Genomic DNA, 27327 nt, shown 5'->3' with positions numbered 1-27327 from the left:
CATATGAAAAGGTTCATCTTTATATTTGATGACAAAGAAAAAGTCCTCAATTACAGACATTTTTTTTATAAATATCAAGGTTGGCCCATGACTTTGTCTAAGTTTTTAATTTTGTCCCTCTCTGTATTTGTGTAATACTATTGTAGGAACTCGAGGATTCTGGTAGCGTGGGGCAATGAACAGACAGAGACGGGTTTCTTTAGTGCAAAAAGTGTATTTGTACAACAGCAGATAACACACAAAACAATATACTGATAACCCGCAGTGACCTGCAAAGAAACAAGTCCTTGAAACATATACAGCAAAATGGCAGAGTTCTTAAGACAGTGTCCTCAGTAAGGTGATCAAAAGGTGAGTGTGACTGGTGACGTGGTGCGGATCAAAACACTGGCAGTGCAGAAAGAGTCAAATCTGTTGTGAATTCTGCTCTTGGGCTCCCTCCGGTGGTTACAAGTGGTAGCGCTGCTGTCTTTGGATCGCTGCATTTATCAGGTGTGTTCACTTATTGCAATTCTGACTGGGCTATTTAGTCTTGCTTGACCCTTTAGTCAGTGCCAGTTGTCCATTGTTCCTGGAGGATTCATATCCCTGCCTGGTCTCTCCTGCTTTGCTGTTCATTTCAACAAAGATAAGTTCTGGCTTTGTTTTTTGCAGTCCACATGCTGTGGGCTTTATATTTCAGTTCTTTTCCATGTTTTTGTCTTGTTCAGCTTGGTCTGCATAAGGATTTGTTCAGCCAAGCTGGTATCTCTGGAGATGCAGATATACCCTCCATATCTTTAGTTAGATGTGGAGATTTTGTATTTTCTGTGGTGGAGATTTTCTAGTGTTTTAATACTGGCCGCATAGTACTCTGTCCTATCCTTTCTATTTAGCTAGAGTGGCCTCCATTGCTAAATCCTGATTTCAGTCTGCGTATGTTATTTCCCTCTCCTCTCACAGTCAATATTTGTGGGGGGCTGTCTATCCTTTGGGGATTTTCTCTGAGGCAAGATAGTTTTCCCTTTTCTATCTCTAGGGGTATTTAATCCTCCGGCTGTGTCGAGATGTCTAGGGAGTGTTAGGTACATTCCACGGCTACTTCTAGTTGCGGTGTTAAGTTCAGGGTCTGCAGTCAGTACAGGTACCACCTTCTCCAGAGTACATCTCATGCTGCTCCTAGGCCACCAGATCATAACACAAATCCAGGTATGTAGTAAACACAGGGAAGTCCAGAACAAGTCCTCAGGTTAATCCCAGGTATGACATGAACACGGGTAAGTCCGGAAACTAGTTCATAAGTTGATCTCAGATGTGGCAGGAACACAGGTAAGTCCAGACACAGGTTCACATTAAAGTATTATACTGGTGTTGGTTCCAGCAGCTCCCACCGGGGGGAGTAATGAAGAATTAAGTAGCAACACACAGTCCAGAAACACAGTTCATAAACTCAGTTAACAAAACACAGTTCTTACCAGGAGGAGTGAACCAAGGGTTAAGTTCCAAAGTCAACAGACTAAAGATAACATGCAGAGAATGTCCAGAGCCAGGGGTGGATGCTCACTAAGAACAAGCAGCTGAGCTGAAGGGAAACGGAAGCAGAATACTCCAGCAAGGAAGCTGACACCTGAGCCGGGTTTTAAACAAACGAGCAGGAAGCAGGGCAGACAAACACAGCAAACTCCATCTTAACAAAGGGCAACATCATTCACAAGGTGACTTGGAAAACCCAGAATGCTGACAATTTGAGTCTGACATCCCTGGTAGGGGCAGGTGCAAACGACCATATGTTCTCCATCCAAGAAAAATTGTCTGATTATGCTAATCACACTCTGATCAGACTTTTATCATAATTTGATACGATTTTCTGGGATGGGGAGAATTTAAAAAAAAATACGCTTCTTCATCTTCTGTATTTAGTCTGTTCATGAAAATCGAACTGCACTCGGATTTCATCCGAGTTTGTTCCAATGTTTTCCATAGACATAAATGGGTGAGTGCTATCCGATTATCAGAAGCAAATTGTGCATGTTGCAAGTTTTTTCCTCGTCCACTTGGTCAAAGGAAAAAATTGGACAAGTGCACTGTCTCATTGAATAACATTGGTTCAAGTACAATCCAATGCTTTGCTGGACCGCACTCAGACTGAAACTACAGTCATCCACATGAGCCCCAAAGAGAATATTACAGCATCTGGTAACAGATGATCAGTAGGGGTGCCAGATATCGTACCCCCACCAATCAGATATTAATACCCAAACCAATGAACAGGCCATTAATAAACAAGTAGTAGCCAAACCCTTTACCTAAAAAGCAAAATATAAACTTTACATTTTCTAATAGCCAATATTTAGATCACAACTAATATTAACCATATTAAAAGTTTTGGTAGCTTAGGAATAATGGGAAAACACCAAAACAAAGATAACTCAAAGATCTGAAACCATTAAAATTAAAAGAACCCGACTAGTTTTCACAATATTCAAGGTAGTAATCATGAGAATAAAGAATTCAGACTGAGGGGCAGTGACAATGCTAAAAAATAGAATTACATGAACACTTAGATAGGGCAGTTGTACAAATTCAGAGAAGTGCTATGAAATCTTGTGAAAGTAAGTGAAAGTGCAACTGGTTCTTCATTTGCTGCAACAATTAAACCAATCACCAGGTAGAGCCACAATGAAGGACATGACCTTAGTAAATGAGCCCCTGGAGCCTAAGATGTGGTTAGTAATAAAATAGGGTAGTCTCTGGCTTGTAAAGAAATACTCCTTAATTGGTTCAAATGCAAACATAGATGATGATGTAAAAACTAATCTGGACACTTTAACATGTATAATAATGACAGCGCCAATCACTGTCTACTCAAATTTAATATTACATTAAATTCTGTGTCATATATCCAGTACATTTCAAAATAGGGAAGCTTATGGATCGAGACACAAAATGTAGAAATGTTAGCGAAATAGAAAAACAATGAGTAAAGCTACTTTGGGCATCAAATGAAACATAATTGACCAGTGCCAGAAAGCTTCAGCCAAGGCCAATATATTCATAGAATGCATTAAAGGGAATCTGTCAGAAGGTTTTTGCAATGTAATCTGAATACAGAATGATGTAGGGCTTAGACACGAATTTCAGGGATGTGTCACTTATGAGCAGTGGCGTAACTGGTCTGATGGGCCCCGATGCGAGATTTGCACCTGGCCCCCACTCCCGCATTTTGGTCAGATGTATGGGCCCTTGTAGCATTCTAAATCCTATAAGGACATACAAGAAGCACCTCTCCCACATTATGTAGTAATGTCTTCCATCTTGTGCTCCTCCCTGGTATATATGTCCCCAATTCTGGGTGCATCCTAGTATATATGTCCACCATCCTGGTATATATGTCCCTCATCGTGACCTCATGCTGGTATATATGCCCTCCATCCTGATATTTTTGTCCCTCATCCAGGTTTCATCTTGGTATACAGTACCGACCAAAAGTTTGGACACACTTTCTTGTTGGAAAACCATTCCCGGTGACTACCTCTTGAAGTTCATCAAGAGAATGCCAAGAGTGTGCAAAGCAGTCATCAAAGCAAAAGGTGGCTACTTTGAAGAACCTAGAATATAAGACATATTTTCAGTTGTTTCACACTTTTTTGTTAAGTATATAATTCCACATGTGTTAATTCATAGTTTTGATGCCTTCAGTGTGAATGTACAATTTTCATAGTCATGAAAATACAGAAAAATCTTTAAATGAGAAGGTGTATCCAAACTTTTGGTCTGTACAGGATGTCCTCTTCTTTTTCTGTGTTTTATGTGTTGTTCTAATACACACAAATGAAATAAACATGTGTATAACAAAACATATAATTGCAATAATCATCTGGGAGAAATACTTAGTTCTCTTAAACAGTTTCAAGGGTGTCAACACCATGACTGTCGAATGATTAGATTTGGAGGATTTATAGCAGCTGGAATAGTAATGTAGAATATGTCATAGATGTATCTCCAAGTCATATTACATATCCCGCTGAGTCTCTATTCCAGCAGCAGAACATCGGGCCTTAAACACTCATGTTCTGAAGAGGTTAAAGGAATAATTGATTTTGTCTCTTTATCTACGGCATGAAACAACATTGACTGACATTTCTTTTTCCAGGGCTCCAACTAAATGGATGAGAAATGTCAGCTGTTTCTGTGTGTAGTGGTTATCCATCCCTCCCCCAGCTGACATCAGCTGCCAGAAAGTGGAGGGCACAGACACTGACTGTAGATAAGGCTCTTGCTTAGATGCACTGACGTACTGGATGTGCACACGTTTGGTCCTGTGATGAGAAGATGAGTAACACCAAAACATACTGGCATCAAACTTGAGGTAGTAGATTTTTTTTCCTGTTAATTTAAGCTGACAGCTGTCAGTCACGCACTCATTCATCGTCAGGTAATTCTTCCGATCTCAGCTTCATACAGGTTTGTGATGGCCGAGCATGCATATGTTCTGAAGAGAATACCTTATGCCCCTGCCAGGCACTGAACTTGGTTCTTTGTATTCTCCAACACCATCTGTCATGGCATTATTGGGAGTCCCTCATACACATCCAATGGCCAGTTGGTGGGTTCAAACATCATTAATCTAATGTGTATGGCCAATTTAACTAGTGGATGAAATTTAAATGAATAGTTCCAAGAAAGCAACCTAAAGTGTCATCTAAAGAATTATTCCCATCTTTAGAATTTATCCCCTATACTTAGGATATCATAAATTGCCCCTTCTGAAAAGAGTGATGTAAAGATGAATGGATCAGGCAATATTCGAATGTGACTGTTCAGGCAGACTTTTCTAGGAAACTGGTTTCGCAGAGATATTATTCTCCTCGAATTAACTGTCTCTTATTATCCTCTGGTCTATATCCTGTGCATAACAAAGGTAAGATGTAATAATAAAAAAATATCCTTATACTCCCCTCAAATAAAAGGGAGAGCTGTGTCTGCAGGGAGAGCTGGCGCTGTTCACAGAAACTGAGAGAGCTATTCTGAAGGCAGCCCCGTCCACCTGTTTGACAATCTCCACCCATTCATTAGTTTCCAGAGCCCGGAAGTGAGGGATAATCTGATGTGACCTCACAGGAAGCAGGAGATTCTCAGCCAGAGATCCTGTGACCAGAAGAGCAGCTCAGGTTACAGCACGCCTCCTGATGAAGAAAGAATTAAATGTGCATTTGGGCGGCATGGACATCGTACAAACCAATGGCCAGTGCATGTAAGTGTGTTCGTTTTCTTCTTATACTTGATTGTAATACCCACCTGTTTAAGTAGAGGATAAGGTTTATCCAAAATTACTCTAAAATATTAGGGACTTGCAGAGGGGAGAAGTGAAAGAGTAGTGAGGAGAAAAGGTGGATTAGTCAGGAAGCAAAGTTATGGACAGAATGGAGAGGTGCGAGATTGTTAAAAGGGAGGCCAATGAGGAGGATATTTCAGTAGTTGAGGCGGGAGATGATGAGGTCATGCACTAACATTTTAGTAGATTCAGTGTTGATGAAAGAACGGATTCTGGAAGTAGCAGTAGGTGGTAAGGGCTTGTATGACTGGTTGTTAGGTTACAGCAGTGATATGGGACGATAGCTGGATGCAGCGGTCAGGTTGAGGAATGGCTTCTTCAGGATAGGTGTAAGTATGGCAAGTTTGAAAACATTAGGGAAGGTGTTAGGTGTCGAGTTCCCGCCGCTGCAAAGGGGGAATCTCCAACCATGTCTGCTGCGGTCTCCCATTCTCCTCCAGCTGCAGTGGAACCTGCTCAGCGGAGACGTTGGCCCCAGCGTTTGGCTCAGCCTGATACAGTGCGAATGGTTGCTGTTGCCTTTCCAGGCTCTGCCCTTGTAGCCAGCACTGGTCAGCGGTGAGCAGGCTTTTCTGGGACTGTCCTGCTTTTCACGCACTGAGCATGCCCATGGGAGGGCCTCTCATTGGAGGTCGGGGGTCACACGCTCAGGCCCTGTTGCAGCTCCTATTGGTCCACCAGGAAGGTCCTGTAAAGCTGCAACTATAATAGGTTCGCATGACCGCACGGCCATGCGCTAATATCAAATATGTTTGGCTTATGCCAGTGGATACTATACCACTCTATACATCTGTGGTTTGAGGCTGTAGCTTTAGGACTGTACACTCAGGCAGGCAGCTAGCATCAGTGGGGGCAATTAGCCTTGGCTTAGCATCTGGTTCCTTCATGTGTGCGGTTAGCAAAGAAGAGTTCCAGAGCAAGCACAACACTTAGTTAGGGTATTAGTTTTGTGTACAGCGTGACGCTGTGAGTCAACAGAGATCGCTTCCAGTTCACATGGGGTGAAGCTTAACCCACGTGTGAGCTCAGAGGTTATCCGCCGTTACTTTGCAGCAGATATCTCTGCACGGTGGACCCCGAGCTGCGAACGCACCTTGTAGCTACCAATCTATACTTCCACTAGCCCTAACAGAAGGTACCAGAAGTTAATGATAGGTTGAAAAGTCTTCCTGTGGGTGTGTTTTCTTCCAGGCCACTCAGCAACCCTGGACACTTGCCAAAGTTTGTTAGTGAAGTTGATGTGCCAGGGTTGTCTATTAATTCATAACACACTCTGCTATATACAAGAAGGGTGACCAAGTCAATAGCTGATTCAAGAGTGATGTTGTACAAATTGGTGTCACTGTCTGTGCCGTGGAGTCAAGATATGGAGGACAGTGGTAGGAGAAAGTCAAAAAGTGTGTGAATATCTTCGTGTGTGAGGTTTCTGTGGGGTTGTACTGGATATGGAGGGCATGTGAAGAGGACAGGGATGAGAAAGTAAGTAGATGGTGGTCAGATAGGGGAAGAGGTGAGGTTGTGAGGTTAGACAGGAAGCAGAGGAGGATGAAGATAAGTTTTTGTGTATGTCTGCTTCTGTGGTGTGGCTGTGGAGAACCATTGAGTAAAACGAAATGATGAACCAAGTGACATGAGTTTAGAGGCTGCTTTCTGGCAGGTGCCAGTGTGGATGTTAAAGTCACCCAAGATTATGGTGGAAATATCAGCAGAGAGAAAGTGTAGAAGCCAGTTGGAGAAGAGGCTGATAAATGCTGTGGGCGGGCCCAGGGGTCGGTGTATGACAGCCACTTGGAGGTTGGAGGGAGAGTAGATACAGATAGCGTACACTTCAAAAGAAGGGAGGATAAGGGAGGGAAGAGGTGGTATTGGGTTGAAGGTGCAGTTACTAGAAAGGAGTCTTTCTTTGTTGATCTTAGGTGATCCACAGAAGATCTTACGTGATCCACAGAAGATCTTACGTGATCCACAGAAGATCTTAGTTGATCGATAGAAACGTACCAATGAAAACCATATTTAAGGGCTATAAATGGTATTATTATCATCCATATACTCTCTATAAAATGAAGAGATTATATGGTAAATGTAAAAAAAATTGTGACTGTTTTGCTGAAATAAAAAAATACACAAGGAAACACTAAAATGTACTCACAGGACATCAATGTGCGTGACACATCTCTTCCACTCTCTTCAACTTTCAGCCTTAGGCCGGGGTCACACTAGAGAGAGCATCGGATGCGATATGCTAATGACACTCGGCTCCTGCTCTGCTGTCAGCAGGAGCCGAGTGTCATGCGTCTGTGCTCCGAGCCTCTCACAGAGAGCGGATCGGAGTACAGCTGCGGAGGAGGCAGAGAAATGAATTTTTCCATCTCCTCCATTGCCAGCGTTGACGTATAACACACATCACTCGGATGATATCCGAGTGATGTGCGTTGTCACACTCGCACCCATAGGCTTACATGGGTGCGTGTGAGCAGAGACTCGGCCAAGTGTCGGTGGCAATCACAGTATGCTGAGCACACTGAAAACAGCCGAGGAAAAAAACGGTTATGTGAGCTGCCCCATAAAAGAATACTGGTCCAAGTGCTATGCGATTTTTTATGACATAGCACTCGTCCCTATTACGCTCTAGTGTGACTCCGGCCTTACACTTTCTGATGACACTTCAATTTACATTCACAATTTCTACACTTTCCCAATGTTTTCTGCCAAAATCACTATTACACAGTTATAGGTGCCAAGATGAATGGAAAATAATAGGGGAAAGCTCCTTCTTTTCTGCTGTAGATTCATAAAATCATAAGTAGCTACTGTACTGAATTACTCCAAACTACCTTACAGATTCTACAATAAGAGGAACAGCAATAGAAATTATTTTTGGTAACAAAAGTATTGAAAATTTAGATAAAACTAAATAACAGTTTTTTGCTGGTTCATGAACAGTGTTTTTGCTAGGTTGTTTTCTTCACAAGTTTTTCTAGTACTAGCAAAGTAAATGAGATTTCTCGTGCACACACTGCTTAATTTTTCCCTGCGGATTTGAACCTTCAAAGCATTTTTTCAGCGCTTTTGCAGTGTTTTTTCACCAATAGTAAAATTAACGGGTGTAACATAGCATCAGAAACATATATTTTGCTCAGTGTTTTTCCTGCCAACACTTTGGTTTATGATGTAGAAACATCTGCTGCAAATACTCAAGGAGTGTACATGCCCTAAATGTCTTTATCTCCTTTCTGGAATATTCTAGACCCAAGGTATTGAAAGAGCAAAACTAGTCCAAAAGAAGCATGACCCTAAAGCAAGTATCCAACCTAATGATACATTACTTGTCACCTATCATCAGAATAGGACATTACTATCCAATTGATGCGGTCTCCATCAAAGACCTAGCCAAAAAGAGCCAATGTCACTTAAAGTGAACCTGTCACCAGGTTTGGCCGATATAAGATATGGCCACTGCCTTTCAGGGCTTATATACAGCATTCTATAATGCTGTAGATAAGCCCCCAATCCAACTTGAAAGATTCGAAAAATAAGTTCTATTATACTCACCCTGGGGGCGGTCCGGTGCGGTCCGGTCCAATGGGTGTCACAGGTCCTGGTGCGGCACCTCCCATCTTCTTGCGATGCCGCCCTCCTGCTTGCTTCAGTGCTCCCCGGCATGACCAAAGTACTGTAATGTATATGCAGCAATAGGATTACTCCATTCCAGGTGCATTACACTACATTTATCAACATTAAAGGGAACTTGTCACCCCCCAGGGCGTTTTTAAGTAAAAGAGCCACCTTCAGCAGCGCTAAGGTTGCATTCTGTGAAGGTGGCTCTTATGTTTCTGATCCCTAGTAACCAGTGTTGAGCATTCCGATACCGCAAGTATCGGGTATCGGACGATATTTGCGGTATCTGAATTCCGATACCGAGTTCCGATACTTTCAGTATATCGGATACCGGAATTGGAAGTTCCCATAATTCAAAGAGCCAGAATTCAGCCAATGAGGAATCATTAGAAGTGTGGGCACATCCTGTTCTGCATGTTAGGCATGTAACTACTGGCATGGCTGTGATTGGCTGCTGAAATGATGTCATGATGCACTATAAAAGTCGCCGCCGCCATTTTGGGTTCACTCTGCTGTGAATTTAGTTAGGGACAGGACACTGTGTTCTGACTGAGGGCCAGTTTTGAGATAGCGATTTGCTTCATTGTGCTTTACCCAGGCTAATTTAGCAACCGCTGTGTGAGAACCTTGTTGTTGCCTTGCAGCGCTGTTCACGGCTGTCTGCACGGTCTCTGTGTGTGTGAGTGCAGCTCACTCTGTAGTCTGTCCGCAGCCACAGCCGGTTGTAGTCAGCTCAGGGTGCGTCACTGCCTCATACTGTTCAATCCATTGTCCTTTATTACAATTAGTGCAGCCTGCTGCACATTTTTTCAAATTTATCCTATTAGTGGGTTTCCATCCGTATCCTGCTAGATTGTGGAAAAACACTATATAGGATTACATAGAGGAGCTTTTTTGTTGCTGAGGATGATGAAGAAGAAAGTGTGGGAGAAGTTAAAAAGAAGGTGAAGAGCATGGAAGTAGTGAAACATAAATATCTGACAAAATATATAAAATCTTATCATAGTCAATAGCTTTGTAACTCCGAACGTCTTAAAAAAAAAAATCCTGCTATTCCATTTGATTGGGCTAAACCTCTATGCCTTTAATGTCTCCTCCACCTCCCCCAATACATCCTACATTATTCTTAGTTGTTTTCCTTCATGTAGAATTAACCTACAAGGAAAGAAAGGGTTTATTTTAATTCCGATATTTTTGTCCCATTGACTTGCATTGGTATCGGGTATCGGTATCGGCGATATCCGATATTTTTTGATTATCGGCCGATCCAATCCGATACCAATACTTGTGGATATCGGAAGGCATCGCTCAACACTACTAGTAACACTGAAATATTGACTTGTACAAATTGTGCCCCATACCAGTATTGAGTCCCAGAGGAATGGTGTCTCCACCTGTTTCAGCCACCTCCCAGCCGTCCATCATCCAGCTCTTGCGTCTGTGCGCCGCCTCCTGTGTTGTTGTTAAATGCCTGGTGCCTGCCCCATCTCCCTCCTCCTCTTTCTCTTTCCTCCCTCGGCAGCTTCTGATGAGCTCCCCACACGCAGTTTACTGGCAGGTCAGCTCATCAGACGCTGTCGAGGGAGGAAAGAGAAAGAGGAGGAGGGAGATGGGGGCAGGCGCCAGGCATGTAACAGCAACATAGGAGGTGGTGCACAGATGCAAGAGGGAGATGACTGATGGCTGGGAGGCGGCTGAAGCAGGGAGAGACACCATACCTCTGGGACTCAATGCTGGTATGGGGTGCAATTTATAAAAGTCAATATTTCAGTGTTACTAGGGATCAGAAACATAAGAGCCACCTTCACAGAATGCAACCTTAGTGTTGCTGAAGTTGGCTCTTTTACTTAAAAACACCCTGGGGGGGTGACAAGTTCCCTTTAATGTTGATAAGTGTAGTGTAATGCACCTGGAATGGAGTAATCCTATTGCTGCATATACATTAAATGGGAGTATACTCAGGACTACAGAACAGGAGGACTTGGGTATTCTGGTTACAAGTAAGCTGAGGAGCAGTACTCAATGTCAAGCAGCAGCTGCAAAAGCAAAACAAGATTTTAGAGTGTATAAAAAGATAGATAAAATCCTATGATCTCAATGTTTTAATACTAGTGTTGAGCATTCCGATACTGCAAGTATCGGGTATCGGCCGATACTTGCTGTATCGGAATTTCCGATACCGAGATCCGATACTTTTGTGGTATCGGGTATCGGGTATCGCAACAACATTAATGTAATAATGTGTAAAAGAGAGAATTAAAATAAAAAATATTGCTATACTCACCTCTCCGACGCAGCCTGGACCTCAGCGAGGGAACCGGCAGCGTTGTTTGTTTAAATTTCGCGCTTTTACTTGGTTACGTGAAGTCCCGGCTTGTGATTGGTCCGCGTCCCGGCAACATGGCCGCCCTGACCAATCACAGCAAGCCGTGACGAAATTACGTCACGGCTTGCTGTGATTGGTCCGCGTCCCGGCAACATGGCCGCCATTAACCAATCACAAGCCGTGACGTCACGGGAGGCTGGACATGCGCGTATTTTAAAAAGCGCGCGTGCCCAGCCTCCAGTGACGTCCCGGCTTATGATTGGTCACGGCGCCATGTTTCCGGGACGCGGACCAATCACAGCAAGCCGTGACGAAATTACGTCACGGCTTGCTGTGATTGGTCCGCGTCCCGGCAACATGGCCGCCATTAACCAATCACAAGCCGTGACGTCACGGGAGGCTGGACATGCGCGTATTTTAAAAAGCGCGCGTGTCCAGCCTCCCGTGACGTCACGGCTTGTGATTGGTTAATGGCGGCCATGTTGCCGGGACGCGGACCAATCACAGCAAGCCGTGACGTAATTTCGTCACGGCTTGCTGTGATTGGTCCGCATCCCGGCAACATGGCCGCCATTAACCAATCACAAGCCGTGACGTCACGGGAGGCTGGACATGCACGTATTTTAAAAAGCGCGCGTGTCCAGCCTCCCGTGACGTCACGGCTTGTGATTGGTTAATGGCGGCCATGTTGCCGGGACGCGGACCAATCACAGCAAGCCGTGACGTAATTTCGTCACGGCTTGCTGTGATTGGTCCGCGTCCCGGCAACATGGCCGCCCTGACCAATCACAAGCCGGGACTTCACGTAACCAAGTAAAAGCGCGAATTTTAAACAAACAACGCTGCCGGTTCCCTCGCTGAGGTCCAGGCTGCGTCGGACAGGTGAGTATAGCAATATTTTTTATTTTAATTCTTTATTTTACACATTAATATGGATCCCAGGGCCTGAAGGAGAGTTTCCTCTCCTTCAGACCCTGGGAACCATCAGGGATACCGTCCGATACATGAGTCCCATTGACTTGTATTGGTATCGGGTATCGGTATCGGATTGGATCCGATACTTTGCCGGTATCGGCCGATACTTTCCGATACCGATACTTTCAAGTATCGGACGGTATCGCTCAACACTATTTAATACCCCTCTATATATCACTTGTGAGGTCAAATCTAGAACATGGGATCCAGTTTTGGGCTCCAAATTTTACAGGAAGGAGGTGTTAAGGACTGACCTGAGTTGGAGTAGTGATATTGCAACTACTGTGGGCAGCACCGGCAGGTAGCTTCATCAGGATATAGCCAGAGGTTGGTACACGGAGCAGCAGTGTAGTTGGAAGGATAAGCAGGTAACGTAGTCAGGATACATCCAGAAGTCAGTACACGGAGCCGCAGTAGGATCTTGTGGATAAGCAGCAGGTGGGAAGAATCTAGACTAAAGGCTGGAAGCTCAATAATTTCGCAATGAAGGAAGTGCAGTGCCAGCTTTAAGTAGGATGCTCAATCAGGAGATCACAAGGGTGAGCCAATAAGGAACCTTGGGTGAAGCCATCAGGAACTCAGGTTGGACACATCAGGAACAACACCGGTGCTTGAATCTGAAGGAACTGTCCAGCGAGCTGAATAGCTCAGAGGGAAGAGATGCCACCTGGCGCACAAGAGCTGCTGGGTTCAAATCCTGACAGGAGGCCTCTGCTATAATACTGTTTAAAAATGATGTTGGATTATTACACAGGATGGAGACCTCACCTTTGATGAAAAGTTGGGCTTATTTAGCTTAGAAAAGAGATATCTCAGAGGAGATATCATCTATATGTATACATACATGTGAGGTCAATGCAAAGGATTGGCGCATGGTTTATTCCTTCCAGGGACCTTATAAACGACCAGGGGACATTCATTACATGTTGAGGAAAGGCGATTCCTGCTGCTAAATAGGAAAGGGTTCTTTACAGTTAGAACAGTCAGATTGTGGAATACCCGACCACAAGAAGTAGTAATGGCAGACAGTAAATCAGCATTTAAAAAAAAGGCTGGATGCTTTTCTTACAACAAATGGCAGTGTGGGTTATAGGTAATCTAGTGATAGAAAATGTATAAGTCTTCTTTTCAACCTCTGTAACTCTGAGAATATGTAAAGTCACTACAACAAGTGATTAATACCCAGATGTCAATATATTTACATATTTTTAGGAGGTCTATCAGAGAAGCAGCACAAGCGTAAGATCCTCTAAAATAAAAGATGCCCCTTACTTGGTATATTATAAGGGTTACAAATATTCACTAAAACAAGAAGGCAGGAGCGCTGAGAGGTTCTCTGTAGGTCAATCTCTTTAGGGGTGAGATTTAGTTAAATTATCCCCAAAATGCTAAATTCACCCAGGTGTAAGAACGTGTTTACATAGGACATTAATGTGGCGCAGCCCTCCAGAGACAGCATCCCTTAGAGCAGCGCTGATTGAGTAGCAGGTAAGGACAGAACCTTGCACCCCTGGGACATACTTGCTGCCGCAAACCACCGGCTTTTATCTGAAGGTCACATTAAGGGAAGGAGTCAGAGACAATTTTGCACAAAAGACACCCTGATTCCCGGCTCTCTAATGACTGCCACTTGGGTTTTACTTCAAAGGCTGTGCTCAATGGAGTGGAAAAACAAGATGTTTTCCTCACAAAAAAGCCTACAGCAAAATACACGGCTTACCTTATTGTAACCAAGGTTCATTCAACATTTTCTAACACGTATTTTAGAATTAGTTTAGAACATTTGCAACTGCAGGCATGAGCAAAATAAAAAATGATCACAATTCACATTTAAAGCCAAAAAAGTTAAATTTAAAGTAAAAAAAAGTAAAATAAGGAAAAAGGCTTAAAGGGAACCTGTCACCAGGAATAAAGCTGTTAACCTGCAGATATGGAGTTATGATGCTGTCCGGTGCCTGCACATAGCCGAATGCAGAGGGGAGAAAATGATCGTTGTTCTCCCCGCCAGCATTCAGTATTGGAGTCACGGAGGCGGGGTCGGGGCCTTTTCAGTCACTCTGACTATACACAGTGGCGGTTGTAACAGCGCCCCCGGCCCTGACTGACAGCCGGCCGCAATGTAGAGCCAGTGTCAGTTAGAGTCTGGTCACCGCTCTTTATACTTAGAGCGGTGACTGAACCGACACCGACCCCACCTCCATGACTGAATACCGAATGCTTGCGGGAGAATAAAGATCATTTTCTCCCTACTGCATTCAGCTGCGTGCAGACGCCGGACAGAATCATAACGCTGTTAACCTCCAGAAAACCCCATATCTGCAGGTTAACAGCGTTATTCCTGGTGACAGGTTCCCTTTAACAACACTTCACCTGATATCTGATATCTATAGAGCGACATATACTGTAGTATTATAGAGCAAGGCCTCCCACTCAGAACCAGCCTTTATGAACCAAATGGCACAGCCCCTAACACAAGTGGGTACAAAAGATAAAAGCATTGTAAAAAGTGATCAAAAAGATAAAATCATAGGTAAAATGAGATTTTTGAAGTAGTGTTCACAACTTGCATTAGTCCATTGAACAGACTTAGAAAGTAATGAAAATCCTTCATGTCAGGTCGATCAGTAAAATACGGTAAAGAGGAACAGGAGCAGAAAGCACCACAAGGAGCAGCATCAGTCCAATTACTTGTGAGCCGCAGAGCTTTTTTTCAAGTGGTTAATATTCTGATGTCACTTTAAAATATTTTTATTTCTTGTTTTAAGCTTTAAAGGGAATCTGTCAGCAGGATCATCCCTCCTAAGCCGACTATATGGGCATGTAGGTCATAGAAAGAATGGAATAACACACTCACCTGTCGGCGCACTGTAAGTGCAGTTGTCAGAGGTGTTACAATAGCATATAAAGCATAATTGTGGAACTCCACTACATCCACTACATGTATGGCTCTTAGAGGCAGATGGTGACTGAATATCACAGCCATCATCTGTTGGGAAAGATGTAAGCTCAGTTCCTGAGCCTGCATCAAGGTCAGGGAACCAGCATATGAAGCAACTGTACATCATATGTTGGTAAGGGATTAAATAAAAGGGGTTTACCAGTGTGAAATATGTAAATCAGGAGTGCAGACTCTCAGTCATTACATGACTCACACTGGTAATGCTCCTTTCATTTAAAGTTCTGGAGGCGGATTCTTTGGGAGATCTGTTTCCGGCCGAAGTTCACTATAAAAGAATTTTCCTACGAGAATATTCAAGATTTAAATATAATGAAGAATAAAAAAACATATTTGTCATGTTCTGCATGGAGAAGAAAAAACAGCATCACATTGTCCATTCTGTCTGTTAATGCAGCTCTGCCCCATGTACCTGAATGGACCAGAGTTACAATGAAAAAAATAATCCAAGAACAGGAAAGGGTTGTTTCTGGAAATAAGAAAACCTTTATGTGAAATCTTATATAACCTATTAAATTAAGGGACACACAGAATTTAATATGGAGGGGTGTACATGTCTTGTGGAAGTGATCCAGTACTTTCACCTTAAACTGTAGCAATCATTTCAGGTGACTTTTCAGGATATGTTGTTGGACATTTTACAGCAGTACTGAGCAGTGTAGCTGTCCATCCAGAACTGAGGTGAGATAAAACATCTACTAGAAGCTGAAAATTGTGCTTTCTTGCCTCTACATCTCCGCATCAGCTCCTCCCTACTCCATAGACTTCTATGGACTAAAGTGTGTAAAACCTGATCTCCATTTGTACTGACTTGCAGTGCTTTGGGAAAATATTCATACCCTGTAAACATTTCCATATATTTTCACACTATACCCACAAAATTAAATGTATCTTATTGGGATTTTATGCGATAAGCCAACACAAAGTAGCAAGTACTGTATTTGGGAAGTGTAAAGGAAATGTAACATGGTTTTCTAAATAATTTAAAAATATAAATCTGAAAATTGTGAGGTGCATTTGTATTAAGCCCCCTGTGGTCAATACTTTGTAAGACCATATTTCCCTGCAATAACTGTTGCAAGACTTTGTGTCTACCAACTTTGCACATCTACGGGCTGAAAGTTTTGCCCATTCTTCCTTTGCAAACTAGCTCAATAAATTTGCTCAATATAGTTTTTTTTACTTACCATATGTATTTGGACCTTCTAGTATATATTTTGCTTTTTCTTTGGTGATTAACTTCACTTTCATATTTTTTTTTCTTATGAAGGTATTGTGAGGGTTCAGCTCACAAGTAGGCAAGATTTCAGCACAGGCACAGGTTTTGGTGCAAACACAAAGTAAAGTTTATTACATGTTTACACACTTCAAATTAAATTGCATCTTTCAGCACAATAAGATATAACAAAAAGAGCCTTTACTTCAGGCAAGGCAAAACAAAGTAAATGTGACAGTCTCATCGGTCTTACTGTAATAGAAGCTCAAGCAGCTTTAAATGGTTTCCCCAACAAATACAACTGTTTGCCTCCAGCAGAGAACACACTCTGAGCTGCCTCAGCTGCTTTTCAGTAGGTCTGTAAGGTCCAGGCTGGAGTATAGGAGCGACCTTTCCCACCCAGGCTCTCTGGTCACTCCTAAATCCTGGACCCGGAATCTACTCAGACTTTCCTGGATTTACATCACTGAGACCAGCCACCTCAGTGATACATACATGTTATAAACCACTTTACTTGACGCCTAGTTCTTACTGTTGTAAAAATATTTATTTACTGAGCTCTAAATAGTGGAGGGTGCATAAAAACATAATTTTATTACTTATTTTACACTTTACTTTTGTTCTCAAGACACTTTAACTCCATGCAACATCCAACAATATAATATTTATATAATAGAATTGTAGTCACTTTTAGACACTATACCACCATAAACCCATCTAGACCACCATAAACCTCCTGGAATATCAGATAACCCATAGCCAGCATGTATAAGGTATATCTCCAGTATAGGAATTGCATTGCATCTGCTACTGCACCTTCAGTATGACAGATCCCATATACTCTTTTTGCACTGGAATCCCCTGATGTCTTGTTGGATGTGGAATGTTTGCTGCAGCTATAATGTCTCTATTTTATATTCTCCTCATGTTTCCTAAACACTGATTTTTTTTTTTTTTTTTATTTGATTCAGTAAATGCCTTTGAATAGTTGATTTAACAGACCAAAAAGGAAAAAAAAAAATATTTCAGAAGAGCCCATCATACAAAGAAATTAGAACAGAGGAAGCAAGATTGATGTATGTCTCTCAGAAGAAATAAATAAAACATGGATTTTTTGAACTTTTCAATACAAATGAAAACGCAATTTTTTTATTTATTCTTTGCTATGTAACGGTTTATTCTATTCAGTCAAAGTGCTTGTATAAAATGACCGTAAATCATCACCTTCTTGAGTTCTTGCTTCGGTGCAGAATTTAATCTTCTCCTATATTTCCACACCCCATATATTTAAAAGACACACTAAAAGCATTCAAGTCTAGATACAATGGTATTAAAAATAAAACACTTTTCTTTGAAGCTCGGTAATACATTGTAACAATGTTTATGTGTTTTGGTGCATGTTTGATTAAGCATTTTTTTATGTTTTTTTTTAGTTCAAAAACACTGGTTTACATTTTTTAGGCATCTCTATTGAAGCCTAAAGTGAAAAATGCTCAAAAAAATGCACAGTGGCAAACATTTAGAAATGCACAGTGGTCATTAGTTTTCAGGAACTCACATCCACTTTGCTTGATCTACTAAATGCAGAAGATTGTCTGACCTAAGAAAGCAGAATCACTGTTGAGTTATTAAATATACTTTCCCCTGTATTTACTACATTTTTGTATGGGAATGTACCAATGTGTCATGGGTGTGTTAGGTGTGACAGATAGTGGATCCGGCTGAAGAATGTCATTGGGATTAGCTGTACAAGCACCTTCTTGATTTTTGCATCTCTATTATGGAGTGATATCACTCTCCCTCTAGGACCGATCAGTTACCTCCACCTTCTGCTGCTAATTAACACACCCTTGCTGAAGGTTTACATACCTTCAGTCTCTTCATCAAAGTGCTGGTGTTACCTCAATTTCCCTCTGTCTGGTTGGAAGCACTAGCAGTCGGCTAGTGTCTTCTTGGAGTACTCTTTGAGAATTGCTGGGGTGATATCCCGGTGGTCATCTCAGCTAAATGTATACCCTCGCTTGTCCACACTCTCTGTTTTTAGTTGAAGTGGGGGGATAACTAGCGCTCACCCCGTCCCCTCCTTACTCAGGGCCTATTGCTAGGATCAGGCAGGGATTAGGTTCCTGCTCGGCGATAGGTGCGGAACCTATTTAGGGACATCAGGGGAGACAGCACCTTATCTCCTATGCAAGCTAGTCCCCTGATGATCCTGCTTGCAAAGAAACGTGTTGGGACCTGGAAATAGGGAGAGTGCAGGGCATGTTATACCTTAGGGGTAGATGTGGACTGTCCTTGTAAGGGCAGGAGCTCGGGGATTGAGATTTATTGATAGCCCCCCAGGGACTGACAGGGAATTGTCTCCTGATGTTGTGGCTTGAAGGATTTCTCCACCTAAGCGAATTGGGGCTCTGCCTTACCTATCCTCAGCAACTGGTGAGATTGTTCCAATATTACATTTGTGTACATATCTTTTCCAATTGATCTTACCCCTCCCCTTATTTTGTGATAACTGCTAATACTAATGCAACCATGGTTATCTGTTTATCTGTATTGGCATTTGATAAATGCTTCCTCTATTGACATTATCTCCATTTAATCAGGTACCTTGGGTTGAGTGATAGGACACTGGACCACTGCCAGCTTCTGCACAAAAATCCTTAATAAGTACTAAATTTTGTATGGCACATCCCCTGACAGGGTATACCCAGTAGTACTTTTTTATTGATACACTTTTTTCTGGGTGACAGTTTATTTAATATATTCCTTTATTTGGTTATACATTAAAAGTTATGTTTTAATTCCTGCTTATGCTATGTTCTCAAGATTTTGGTAGGATCATGTGATATATTTAAACTATTACATATTGCTGTTTTCGCCTTACATATGTTGATAATAAATTTTTCTGTTGGGTTATCATCGGTTGCTTGAATATCATTTATCAATGAATTATTGTAATTACATTGCCCTTGTAATTGTCTCTGATTTAGTTTGACTGATTTAGCTTTTTGTTTACATTTTTCAAAAATTTCAGAATTTTCACAACTGGTTGTATGTTTTGAAGAAGAATATGAACATGAAGAAAAAATGTCATCGGGAACCATGTCATCAGAAAAATACTTACCTCTATACCCAAAAGAATCTGTATCGTTATAAAACTCCTCAGCGTGACTATTCTCCAACTGTCCCGATGAGTCGAGGGATTCATCTGATCAGATTTGTTTTCTATATCTTTGTGAGAAGAAACAAATTTACCTGTGGATAAGATATTTGTTGTTTCCTTAACAAATTTAGCAGAGAAAGGAGCTACATTAGAAAACTCCCCTTTAATTTCCCCCAGACTGTAGTCTCTAGTAGTATGTGTGGATTTAGAAGGGGTACTCTCTTCAGGTAAAAATGTCAGATGCAGACCCACATCTTTCCCATCAGATAAAAGCTTGGCCTCATTTGACTGTAAATTAGACATGTGCCCTTTAATGGTGTTACTTCGCGATATATTAGTTGACTGATGAAGTAGTTTTTTGCTTTTAAGTAATGGTATTTTACTTATTGTTACTGATGATTGAACAGTAAGGCCATTTCTTTAGATTTTACTCTCCTTTATTTTGTTTGATGCATTTGAGAGGGTTTTCCTCTCATTGTCTCTGTATGATATTTGCTCTCTGAAAGCTTCACCTGCCTGGTCATGAAGGGGTGTCACTGACTGATTTTGTAACTGTAAGACACTCCCCTCATCCTCCCTCTCTGCATTCAATGCCCATCCTCTTATACTGCCATTAACCCTTGGTATAAACACTGGAGCATCGTATCTCAGACCCCCTGGGATCTGGAGAGCCGAATAAACACTGCAGAGGTCATGCAGCTTTGAAGACAGTGACTCACCATCTGTTCCTATTTGCTACGTCATGGCTGCAGTGATCACTGTGGTCCCTCTGCGCTTCTTCTTGTAACTGGCAGCCTGCACCGGAGTCTGGATAGGAGAGGGAATCTTCGTCGCTTTAATTACCTCTCCCCTCCGTTGAGCTGCAGCCCCGGAAAACACTGCGATCCCTCGGGGCATCTTGTCAGCTGGCATTGATGCTTCTGAAAGGGCGGGAATCTCAGCCGCGTCACCATTTTCTTTTTTCTGCTGCGTCATTGTTTCAGGATCCCTCACGTCCACCCGGTTTCTCCTCAGGACACTGTCAGCTGATAGTGGAGCCTCCGGAAGTGCAGGGAGCTTTACAGCTGATGACCGATGGGCGATCTGAGCACCATGAAGCCGCAACTCCGTCAGGTATTGGCAGGGATCCATATTATGAGGTAAAGGCTTATTCACCTTTACCTCAGAAGAAAGCAGGCCTCCATTAGATCTCCTCACAGTGTCCCCCCGTTTCAATAAAGGAATTTTCTTGGATGAATTGTCTTTTTTCGTCTTATAACCCAGTCCAGGCATAATCTCACAGGTTTTATGACCAGGTATTCCACAATTAAGTATGCTTTAGGTAGCTGAAAATAGGGGATTTTCAGGAGCTATGCAAAAGCACATCCACTCCTGTCCCCCGCAAACTACGCCCCCCTGAATTTGAATTTCAAGAGATTCGCTCATCCCTAGTTATATATTTAAAAAGCGCCCATAACTATTAGACAGGATCTTACTGAAAAAATACAAGAAGGCTTTCAAACTGACCACTGTGAAAAAAAAGTATGGGATATGTTGAGCCCTTTGGACCCTCGGAGAAGAGCTTGAGACCTATATTGCCAAAGCAATTAGGGGGCATATGGCTGGGCACATTACAGCACTGTGTGGGCACTATTATCAGCTGTTTGGCACTGTATGTTTGGGACAATAACGTTGAGTTATGACCCCATTATTTTTGTAGCACATCATTTGGAGGCAATTACTACACAGAAGGTTCAGTAATTTAGTCATCTGAGATAGCAGCAGGAATGGAATAGTAGCTGGAGAGCTGTACTGTTAGGGCTCACTCACACATCGGACTAACAAATACAAAAAAACTACAATGTCTTTAAAAATACAAAAAAATAAAATTTAACTCCTTCACAACCTTGAGATTTTCCATTTTTCGTTCTCCTTCTTCCCAGAGCCATAACTTTTTTTAAATTTTTTTGTCAATATGGCCATGTGAGGTCTTATTGTTTGCGGAATGAGTTGTACTTTTGAACGACACCATTGATTTTCCCGCATCATGTACTGGAAAACTAGAAAAAAATTCCAAGTAAGTGTGGTCAATTTACCAAATGGCTGCAATGAAACGGAGTGAAAAATGTAAAGGTGTCAGAATACTTTCCGTAACCGCTGTATATAATAAAACAATAAAAAAGATTAAAAATACACATATTTGTTATCACCACATTCAGAATCGCCCGATCTATCAAGATACAAAAATAATTAAACCAACTGGTAAATGGCGTAATAAGAAGAAAAAAAATCAAAACTCCAGAACTACGTTTTTTTGGACGCCACAGCATTGCAATAAAGTGCAATAACATCGTGTCTACCCCAAAGTGGTATCAATAAAAATTTCAGCTCGGCACACAAAAAATTAGCCCTCACCCCACCCCAGATCCCAAAAATAGAGATGCTACGGGTCTCGTAAAATGGCATCATTTTTTTTTTTTACAAACTTTTTTTCCACTACAAAAGTAAAAACGATCCTATGCTTGTTTGCTATCTGCAAACTCATAATGACCTGGAGAATCTTGATGGCAGGTCAGTTTTAGCATTTAGTGAACGTAGTAAAAACGCCAAACAAAAAACAAATGTGGGATTGCACTTTTTTGCAATTTCACCGCATTTGGAGTTTTTTTTCTAGTTTTCCAGTACACTATATGGTAAAACCAGTCATGTAATTCAAAAGTACTACTTGTCCCGCAAAAAAACAAGCCCTTACATGGCCATATTGACAGAAAAATAAAAAAAATATGGATCTGGGAAGAAGAGGATCGAAAAATGAAAACGCAAAACTGAAAAAAGCTCCGGGGTTAAAGGGTTAATGTGAAAAAAAAATGAACTTTTTTGAATTTACCAAATGGCTGCAATGGAACAAAGAGGGAAAAATTTAAAGGAGTCTGAATACTTTCCGTATCCACTGTACATCATAGGTTGTGAAGGGATTAAAATCACCACCCTTTCCCCCAATAAAAATTGAGAATTTAAAAAAAATGCACATGTGGAATCACAAAACAAACAACAAGTGGCAATCAATCAACAAAACGTTGTGTTTACTCTCAATTGGTATCATTAAAAACTATGGCTCAGTGTGCAAAAAAATAGCCCTCACACAGCTCGAGCACCCGAAAATTAAAAACATTACAACTCTCGGAAATTATTGACACAAGCAAAATTTATTTTACAAATTTACGAGTATATTTTCACTACTTAAATTTAAAAACTAGCATGTTTGGTATCGCTGGAATCATACTGACCTATAGAATCTTATATTCGAGCCATTTTTCTCATATTATCAATACTGTAAATAAAAAAGCCAAAAACCAACTGCGGAATTGCACTTTTTTACCCACATCACTGCAGTTTGAACTTTTTTACCCACTTTCAAGTACATTATATGATAAAATGGATGGTGTCATTGAAAAGTATACCTAGTTTTGAAAAAAAAAACAAGTCCATATAAAGTTATGTCAGCAGAAATAAAAAGTTATGGCTCTTGGAAGAAGGGGAGGAAGAAAACTCTAAAACGCAAAAATGGAAAATCACCATGCCGGGAAAGGGTTAAAGGGTATCTGTCAGTACTATACAACTCACTAAAGCATCGATATGGCCACATGAGTATAGAGACTTGTGACTAGCTGAAGTGATCAGGTGACTGCATATGTGATTCGAGTCACTTGACTGCTGCAGCCAATCGCTGTCATCATCGGCCAGATGACCAAAGAAGTATACCGCATGTATTGTGCATGTATAATGGATATACTGTACATGTGCAGCTCTTGGTCTAGTACAGGAAAAATAATGGAGAAATGCTTGTGATGACCACTGCTTAATTCTCCGAACACTTAAAAGCTACAGTAATTAACAAAAGTGTAAGGTAAATGGACCGTTTTTCACAAGGGAGCCCGTTCGCTAACGATTAGCATATATTATTTCATTCCGCTTACTAAGAACCCTGTTTTACAAAAATGTGAAGTACACAATTCCAGATTGTTAGCACAGTCAGTTTTACCTTGTTAAATGGTGCTTCTGACAAAAGATATTGACGTTCCTCTTCCTGCGTAGTAAATACATCCGAGAAATGGCAAAATGAAGGTCTGCTTTATAACTAATGTCCTTACCCCAAGGGATTAATTGGCATCAAACCGAGTCTTTGATTCATCTGCATTCACTTCAACCCAGCCACTCCAATTCAATCAATTCTGCTCCATTTGATAATTAAACCTTAACTCAGAGACAGTCATTTGCAGAATAGTGCTGTGGCATTTACCCAGAGAAAATCAACTGATGTCCTGTAATATGTCAAAAGAAGAAAAAATAAATAAAATCCATCCGTCTAGTTGTGTCAAGTCATGATGTCATTGCGGTGTGCATCAGTGATACAGCAATATGATCTCATTCCCAGATGCATCTTTATCCCGGCTTCCATAAATGTAATTAATGTGTAATATTCTGTTGGTGGAAACATTATAATGAAAATATTGATCAGTAATGAAAAAATGCTTTATGGCTCCATCATGGGAGCGTTGGGCTCAGAGACACAATTTTTATCATTACAGGGATAAACAAGTGTCAGCGAACTTAACTGTTTCAGCTAGAAGCATTTTCTGTGCTTGATTATTTGCCAGTTTGTAGCTGAGTTGTGATAACCAATATGGCCAGAATTACAGTTCCACCAAGGTTTGGTAAGCAGTTTTTTCCTGAACTGAAATCTGCCAAAGTCTACAGTTATTATACCCCTGCTTCCTATCAGTATCAGCCATGTTGGCTGTCATTTACATTACTTAGAAGGTAATGTATTGTAGATTTGGATAACTTAACAAGTTATACTGTGTAGTCTTTCTTAACATGTGTAATTTGACACCTACCTATTCAAGTTCAATGTATTTTGATGTGTTAAGTGTTAACTTTCTGCATTGTGATATCATTCTTGTGTGTTAGTTTAAGAATATCTACTTCTGTATCAACAGAACAACCCAACATGTTATGAAGTTGACAATAAAATCTGAAAAAGAAAACTTAACAAGTCATGAAGAGAAAAACTCAACAAGGGATGATTTCAGCTCAACAATTTATAAGGATAGCAACGTAATAACTTATGGAGAGATCAACTCAACAACTTATAAAGATGACAACCCAACTATTTATGAAAAGGAACACTCAGCAACCTATAAAAAGGACAACTCAACAACCTACAAGGATGACCACTCAGCAACTTATAAAGAGGACAACTCAACAAACTACGAAGAGGACCACTCAGCAACTTATAAAGATGACAACTCCCCAACCTACGAAGAGGACCACTCAGCAATTTAGAAAGAGGACAACTCAACAACCTATAAAGAGGACCACTCATTAACTTATAAAGAGAACAACTCAACAATCTATGAAGAAGACCACTCAACAACTTAGAAAGAGGACAACTCAACAGCCTATGAAGAGGACCACTCAGTAACTTATAAAGAGGACAACTCAACAGCCTACGAAGATGACCACTCAGCAACTTATAGAGAGGACAACTCAACAACCTACGAAGAGGACCACTCAGCAACTTAGAAAGAGGACAACTCAACAACCTACAAAGAGGACCACTCAGTAACTTATTAAGAGAACAACTCAACAATCTACAAAGAAGATCGCTCAGCAACTTATAAAGAGGACAACTCGACAGCCTACAAAGAGGACCACTCAGCAACTGTAAAGATGACAACTCAAAAACCTACGAAGAGGACCACTCAGCAACTTATAAAGAGAACAACTCAACAACCTACAAAGAGGACCACTCAGTAACTTATAAAGAGAACAACTGATTAAAATATGATTAGGAAAACTCTATAACATATGTAAAATACAACTCAACCACCTACAGTACAGACCAAAAGTTTGGACACACCTTCTCATTTAAAGATTTTTCTGTATTTTCATGACTATGAAAATTGTACATTCACACTGAAGGCATCAAAACTATGAATTAACCATGAATTATATACTTAACAAAAAAGTGTAAAACAACTGAAATTATGTCTTATATTCTAGGTTCTTCAAAGTAGCCACTTTTAGTAGCCACAATAATTTCAGTTGTTTCACACTTTTTTGTTAAATATATAATTCCACGTGTGTTAATTCATAGTTTTGATGCCTTCAGTGTGAATGTACAATTTTCATAGTCATGAAAATAAAGAAAAATCTTTAAATGAGAAGGTGTATCCAAACTTTTGGTCTGTACTGTATGTAGAAGAACACTTTAAGAAAATGTGAAGAGAATCATTTTTTTTTTTTTTTTTTTATAAAATGTGCTTTAAAGGTCATGTAATTCTCAAATAAGGCTCTGAAAGTACAAGCTGAAAATATGTTTTTATTCATCTGTATGTTAATAATTTTCCTGGAGTTTCTTACATATCAAGATAGGTGAAATAACATATTGACAGGGTCAAATGGCTGCACCAAGTATCAATGATCCTCCAGTGGATCAAGGTTCTGACAAAAAAATGGAGCCAACCTCAGTTAGAGCATGCTTTTATAGCCTATTTTTATAGGATAACCTATTAGACCTTATAGATTATATTTCAGCAAAGGTATCAATTTAATATTGGAGTGTGGGCCATCAGAATAATTTCCTCAAATGGGCTTAACTAACCCAAATCTGACACTGATTAATGGACATGGGTCACTGATCTGTAATTGACTCCATTGAATATTATAACAAGTGCATTACAGATATGGTCCATGTTCAGTGTTTCTTTAAACCATAAATATTCTGCACATTTTCAGATTTGGGAAATAATGGAATAAAAAATAGCTGATCTCATATCCTGAGCTGGTGCTTTGGACGCTTTGCTTCCTACCATGGGCTTGCGTTTCCTGCCCAATCTAAGCTACTCTCTCCAGGAGGTTTATATATAATGCACGGACTGTAAAGGTCCACAGCTCACGTTAATGTCGTCTCTAGCTGTGGCCACAGACACTTCTTTCTCTCTTGGCAGTAAAATAAAAGAAAGTGTTTTGTCTACAGGGTGCAGCCTTTTAGGTTGATCTTTGTACTGCACCTTTTTCTTGAATTCTTTAAACACACAAAGAGATTTGCAGATTATAGCTATAAAGGAGCACTGCCAGGCACCCAGGCAGCTACTAAATTTTTTATTTGGGCCATTCTCACCAGGATGCCCCACCACATACTGGGCAAGCGAGCAGCAAAGAGTAAGTACAATTATTTATTTATGTTTTGAATCATTAGGCAGCAAAAGCATTATACGCTGTGGATAATGGATCACACTTGCATATTTTAAGAGCACTAGAAATCTCACTTGGCACTGCCGTGGCATTTATAGAACACAGACCTAGCTTATTCTGTGCCAGCTGTGGGACATACTGGATATATATATATATACAGTACTAAGCAAACATTTTCGGGAAATGTGGAAAAAATGCTGCAAAATAAGAATGCAATGTTCAAATTTTTTTTATCAATTAACAAAATTCAAAGTGAATGAAAAAAAGGGAAATCTATATCAAATCAATATTTGGGGTCACCGCCCTTCGCTCTCAATACATCATCAAAGCATCAATTCTTCTTGGTACTTGTACTTGTACACTGTTTTTATAGGAATTCGGCAGGGAGCTTGTTCCAAACATCTTGGAGAACTAACCACAGATCTTCTGTAGATGTAATCTTGAGCAAATACTTTTGGTTTGATGAGATCAAGGCGGTGTATCATTACTTTCAGGACTCTTTGTTCTTCTTTATGCTGAA

General features: G+C 40.9%; 1 protein-coding gene across 3 annotated transcripts; it reads left to right on the top strand.

Moving 5' to 3' along the window:
* Window positions 1–5134: 5134 nt before the first annotated feature.
* Window positions 5135–25458, top strand: LOC143787814 (uncharacterized). Of its 3 annotated transcripts, none has more exons than XR_013218509.1 (2): window positions 5135–5233; window positions 17377–17497. XR_013218509.1 is itself a non-coding variant. In XM_077276945.1 (2 exons), the coding sequence occupies exons 1-2, from the start codon at window positions 5202–5204 to the stop codon at window positions 24891–24893; spliced, it is 378 nt and encodes a 125-aa protein (XP_077133060.1). In that variant the 5' UTR covers window positions 5188–5201; the 3' UTR covers window positions 24894–25458. The 3 variants fall into 3 exon arrangements, 1 of the variants encoding a protein (XP_077133060.1); XM_077276945.1 differs by lacking the exon at window positions 17377–17497 and adding an exon at window positions 24548–25458 and having other exon boundaries at window positions 5188–5233; XR_013218497.1 differs by lacking the exons at window positions 5135–5233; window positions 17377–17497 and adding exons at window positions 20214–20681; window positions 24548–25458.
* The last annotated feature ends 1869 nt before the right edge of the window (window positions 25459–27327 follow it).

Source organism: Ranitomeya variabilis, chromosome 1, assembly GCF_051348905.1.
Source record: "Ranitomeya variabilis isolate aRanVar5 chromosome 1, aRanVar5.hap1, whole genome shotgun sequence".
NCBI classification, from domain to species: domain Eukaryota; kingdom Metazoa; phylum Chordata; class Amphibia; order Anura; family Dendrobatidae; genus Ranitomeya; species Ranitomeya variabilis.
This window is presented reverse-complemented; position numbering and strand designations above follow the sequence as displayed.